At 46.1% G+C, this 5,421-nt stretch overlaps 1 protein-coding gene across 1 annotated transcript; it reads right to left on the bottom strand.

Annotated features, from left to right (window-relative positions):
* Window positions 1–3,534: 3,534 nt before the first annotated feature.
* Window positions 3,535–4,857, bottom strand: LOC128716301 (fork head domain transcription factor slp2-like). The gene has a single exon (XM_053811222.1). It carries the CDS (start codon window positions 4,855–4,857, stop codon window positions 3,535–3,537), a length of 1,323 nt encoding a protein of 440 aa, XP_053667197.1.
* Between the last annotated feature and the right edge of the window lie 564 nt (window positions 4,858–5,421).

Below are 5,421 nucleotides of genomic sequence, written 5' to 3' on the forward strand. Positions count from 1 at the left end.
CTGTGGATAAAGCAAAACACTGCGACTGTGGCTGAAAAATGATCCGGGCTCATCAAATTATCGCTTGCGAAACAAAACTGCAGACTGCGACAAAACAAGCGACAGACATCAATCTGGGAACGCGAAAAGCAGCTGTGGTCAAATCCGTATCACGGCGCCGATCCCGAGCGGGTGAAGGGGAGCGCAAAAGAGCAGGGGGCTTATCATCTTGGCACAATCGGCATCATGGCGGTGGCGTAACGCAGCACGTGCTTATCGCCGGCCACAGATGGATCATAATATTTTCGCATGAAAACAATTCAATAAATTTAAATTCATCTAATGACGGTCTAAAACATCGGAGCCGGTGTTTCAGCGCCCCGAGTTTAAAGATGATCGTTGCCGGCTATTTTTAGGACCGAAACACACCGAGTTAGCCTTTTGTCGGGCAGTTGCCATTTTGTTTAGATTACTGCAATCAAAGCAAGGTTTTGTGTGGCGAAAAGAAACCACCTGAGCGGGAAGCATGTTGCTCTCTTTCAATTAAGTCGTTTCGCGACAGGATTTATGTTCCTTCTTGAAAAGAACTCAAAAAAGACACAGTGAACCCTGGGGAGAATTACTAAAATGTCAATATTGATGTCATAATTATGGTACCGATCCGTTGAGATAACGGTCGTTTCATCTGCACCTTTCCGTAAGAAACTCCTACAGAATGGAATGTAATTAAGTAGTTCATCGAAATTAATAACTTAATTTCAACCCCGGTTGGTGAGCGTGCGGCAGAGAATTATAATCGATCACCTCCCACCTTGCTTATGCTGTCTTAAGAAATATGGGGACTAAATCCCACTAAATCTTCTTCTTTCACGTAAACTGCACCCTTTTCATGCTTAAAAAGAATCAAATGAGTGTTTTTTTCCGGAAGTGTATCGGTTTTTGTTTTAAAATTCCTTCCTTAAATGATAATTATAGCAATGATGGTTGAATGTCATAATATTTCAAACTGAGCTCTAGTCGGTCCACATAAACATAAGAAAGAAAATAATTTCAAAATCGTTTTGCGACAGGAAGTAGAGATTTATCTTTTTTTTTTCTCTTCCGACACAGAGTGGAAAAAGGAACCGAAAACAAAAGGTATAATAATGTATTAATCCCAACTCCCGATCCATTCCTCTGTTTGAGTCCTGTTCCAATGCCCACGAAGATCGTCCTTTTTCGTGATAATTATTATCATCATCTTCGTAATTCATCGACGAATAAGGAATACAGAAATCGACGAAAAAGGACTCTCCAGTTGATCGAAAGAATCCTGCAATTAGAACAGGTTGTTGGCATCGCTAATTGTGTTTATCGTCGTTCTACTGTTCTCCTTAGACCTAAGGCTGAGGAACGGTGCGAAAAATGGAACGAATGTTTCGTTGAATTATGTGAGGCTACTGGATTGAAAAAAAGCAGAGGTTTGCGTAAATACGTTCAGTACCATTATTTTAATTCGTGGTAACAAATTAATTAAGATATAAGTTATAATTGAATCTAGGACACAACAATAACCAAATCTCTGAAACTACATAAATGTATAAGTTAATCTGAATTTTAAGCTATTTCGATAATCATTACAAACACAACAAACAATTTTCACACTCATTTTTCTTGTTGCTATGGACATGAATAACAAATAAGCTAACTGAGGAACAAAACAATCGCATTCGTAATTACAGGAAATGACTAAACAAATGCCTTGTATGCAGTTTTTTTTTCGTACAGAACGGGAACAACTCAAGGTGAGAATGACTTTATTTATTGTTTGACGCAAATCTCTATTGAACTGCCACCAAACCATGCTATTTGATTGTTGCTCTATTCACACACACACAGAACACAAATGTTTCAACTCATAAACTACATCCGAAACAAGAACCTGCAGCAAACACCTGTGAAATGTGTTCAAAATCCCATTAAAATCTGCATATCCGAGACGAGTACACAGAACAAACACAAGAGCAGCAATAAATAGTGGTTAAAACAGCAAGGTAAGCAACATGTAAAAACCGGACCGAATTAAGCAGGAACAACAAAGACCAACAAATCTACAGGAAGAAGTGTTGCTTTGCTTTAACAGATTGTACGGTAATTCAAATTTGCACTCGTTCTCCAATTTCCACCCCAGGTTCGGCATTGGGATGCGTATGCTTCCTGTCAAAATAATCACGCTCCACATGGTTGCGGATACGAATTATAACGCATCAACCGAACAAAAGCAAGCGTTGGAGGGAAAACGCGGACGCTGGTGTTGTACCAGCTTCTCGGGAAACCGGATGACGAAAGAACAAAATGATCTGTAGTCACATGACAAAAAAATAAAACCTCTCTGGAGGATAATTTGCAGTGCAAAAGGACGAACACTCTTTTCCCCCAATTTAACACACGCTGTAGTAGAAGCATTAAGGCAAGCAAAGGATACGGTTTTGTAGGAACGGGAACGAGAATGTTCGCCCTTCAATGTTTATGCCTCAATGCTCCTCTAGCACACGCTAGCACAAAAAACACCTCCAACTCCAACGTTCTGAAACGACCCTCTGATTCTACGCAACATACACGAAAAAAGGCGAATAAGCCTAACAACAACAGGGGGGACATTTTGGGGTGAAGAGGCAGCCAATTTTCCCACGCAGTTTTAGGGCTTTTTACGCGTACGGTGATGGTTATGTGGGTCAAATCAGCAAACTGTAACAAGGGCAACGGTAATCAATCAATTCTACGGCCTTCCATCGGTTTTTCCGAGTGAAATGAAAGCCGACGGTATTTTCCAGTTTCGAGCAACTCGTTTTCTCAATGATTGTTCCTTCCACTACGTACCAAACAAATAAAATAAAGCCAAAAGGATTAAATTTTCACACTAACACCTTCCCGCGATCACGCATGCAACCGCAAAGAAGGGCTAGCGATCGAAGTGCAGTTAGTCTGCACTTTTTAGGTATATTTTCCATACTTTTCCACTCCCACATCTCTCGACTCGATCTCGGTTTTTCGTTTTATAATTTATCTCTCTAACATTCGCTATATGTACAGAAATGGATGCATCTTATTACAACAACTCTTAAAAATAACGATTCACTTGCTATCTTACACAACTGAAACTAATTCCGGTTCCCTTCGAACATCTCCACACCGGTGAGCGTGAAACACTCGTAAAAAGCCCTAACACATTGTTCTAATACTTTCCTCGGTTCGTGTCCTGCGATACTACTGGCTTGTGGACACTTTTGGTAAAAAGTTCCCTAAGCTTGGTGCGGTTTCATTCCAACTAAACCAAAAAACCATTAAAACAACTTGCACCACTAGACGCGCGCGCCATCTTTACCGCCATCTCGAGCGCAATTAAGTCACAGCACAGTCAAACAGAAAATATAATAAACAATCGGCGATAACTACGCCCGGGGTTGTCTTAACGAAAGCTAACGAATTGCTACTATCACTGGTCGGGCGTTTGCCACCTTTAGAGTTTTATGTTGCACTTGCACTTCAAGGGTTCCCGTAGCTGGTCCGCGTGTCCTAGCTCTGGCGGGATACAAGCGTGATCGGTTTGAAGATCATCGGTCCGGGTCCCGTCGGTGACCCGTGGCCGGTGGGTGAACCCTGGGGTGGTAACGACCCGAGGGGCGAGTGCTGCGGGTGCTGGTGAGGGTGGTGCGGTGAACCGGGATGTGTTCCTTCGCTGGCGGTGGGACTGAGTTGCTGCTGGTGCTGCTGATGCTGCTGCTGTAGCTGATGATGGGCTGCGGCGGCCGCTTGGTGATGTGCTTGGGCGGCTGCTGCGGCTTGCTGGGCGGCTGCATGCTGCTGGAGCAGGTGCTGATGGTACTGAAGTCTTTGGTAGATTTCGGCTTGTTGAGCTTGCGGGCTGTTGGCCATCGGGGACTGGGGGTGCATCTGGGCGGCCGCGGCTGCAGCTGCAGCACCGGCACCGAGTAACCGATCCATACCGAACCCGGAACCGACGGCCCCGAGTGGCAAGGGCAGTGGCAGAGTCGGTGGTTTCGGTGCCATGCTAGGTGCGTACGGTGAGTACCGATACATCTGGGCGGCCAGCAGCGCCGTCTGGGCTTGTGCCGCGTGTGAAGGATACAGGAACTGTCCGAACTGGGGATAACCGAGCGCGGGAAACATAGGACCCACGAGCGAACGCTTGAAGGCGGCCAATCGACTGCGGGAGGCGGCTGTCGAACGACGGCGCAATTTGCCAGTCGATCCACCAATAAACACATCCTCCGCCGACGGGTCCAACATCCAGTAGTTGCCCTTGCCGGGGTCATCGTAATGACGCGGCACCTTCACGAAACACTTGTTAAGGCTAAGATTGTGCCGGATCGAGTTTTGCCAGCCCTGCTTGTTGTCGCGGTAGTACGGGAAGTTGCGCATGATGTACTCGTAGATGCCGTTGAGCGTTAGCCGCTTTTCCGCACTCTGCCGGATGGCCATCATGATCAGCGCATTGTAGCTGTACGGCGGTTTCTCGTTGCCCTTCTTCTCACCGTCCTTGGCGGGGCTTGAGGAGGGACTCCCGCTACCGCTCGCCCCATCACCCTCGGTCTCGTCTGATTTGTCCTTACTGCTGCAATCCATCGGTGGTGGTGTGCCCGTTACGTCCAGATCACTTTCCGTATCGGTGAGATCGTGGTCTTGCTCCTCGGAACCGATCGGCGATGGGCAGGACTGGAGTGTGGGCGAAGGCGTCGGGGACGGTGAAGATTTCATCGTTTCGGGCAGGATCGAGTTAATAGAGAAGCTGGACTTTAGTGGTGCCCGCGCCACGCCGAACATCGTCTGACCGTTCATCATGGTGGGCTCGATTTTAACCATACTTTCAACGACCATCAAAAAGCATTCGTTGCACACTGCACATGCACTACACGAAGTTACACGGGGTTTTGTATGGATGTATGGTTTATCAGTTTTGCGCACTGTTACGATCGTCTTTGGTTCCAATACACACGGTTTGGTTGTGTCACCTTCAATCACTAAAGTCTCTTGCTTTTGCTTCTTGATCGAGACTATTGCGTACTGATCACTGATCACTTTGAGTCGTTTATTGAGGATATCGGCTGTAATGCAACACACCATTCACTTGATAATCACTTCACCAAATCGTGAAATCATAACGCGTAACTGTCTGCTTTCCACACATGGAGAGAGTATTCGAAACAAATAAAACTCAACCGTGCCTGAAGGGTCTCGATTCATGAGCGATGCGCGTACGGCGTGTGTTTTACGTTGGCGAGCTGAAGTTGTTCTGACGCACAGCTTCCCCTCCCGGACGCATTTATACTGCGCCCGTCGGCCAATGGGTTCGAGCGTACCAACACCTTTCCGAAAACGGTCGCACGCACACATACATTCATTCAAACCCACTGCTGCGCTAGGGGTGACTTTTCTACCAAT

Source organism: Anopheles marshallii, chromosome 3, assembly GCF_943734725.1.
Source record: "Anopheles marshallii chromosome 3, idAnoMarsDA_429_01, whole genome shotgun sequence".
In the NCBI taxonomy this organism is placed as follows: Eukaryota; Metazoa; Arthropoda; class Insecta; order Diptera; family Culicidae; genus Anopheles; species Anopheles marshallii.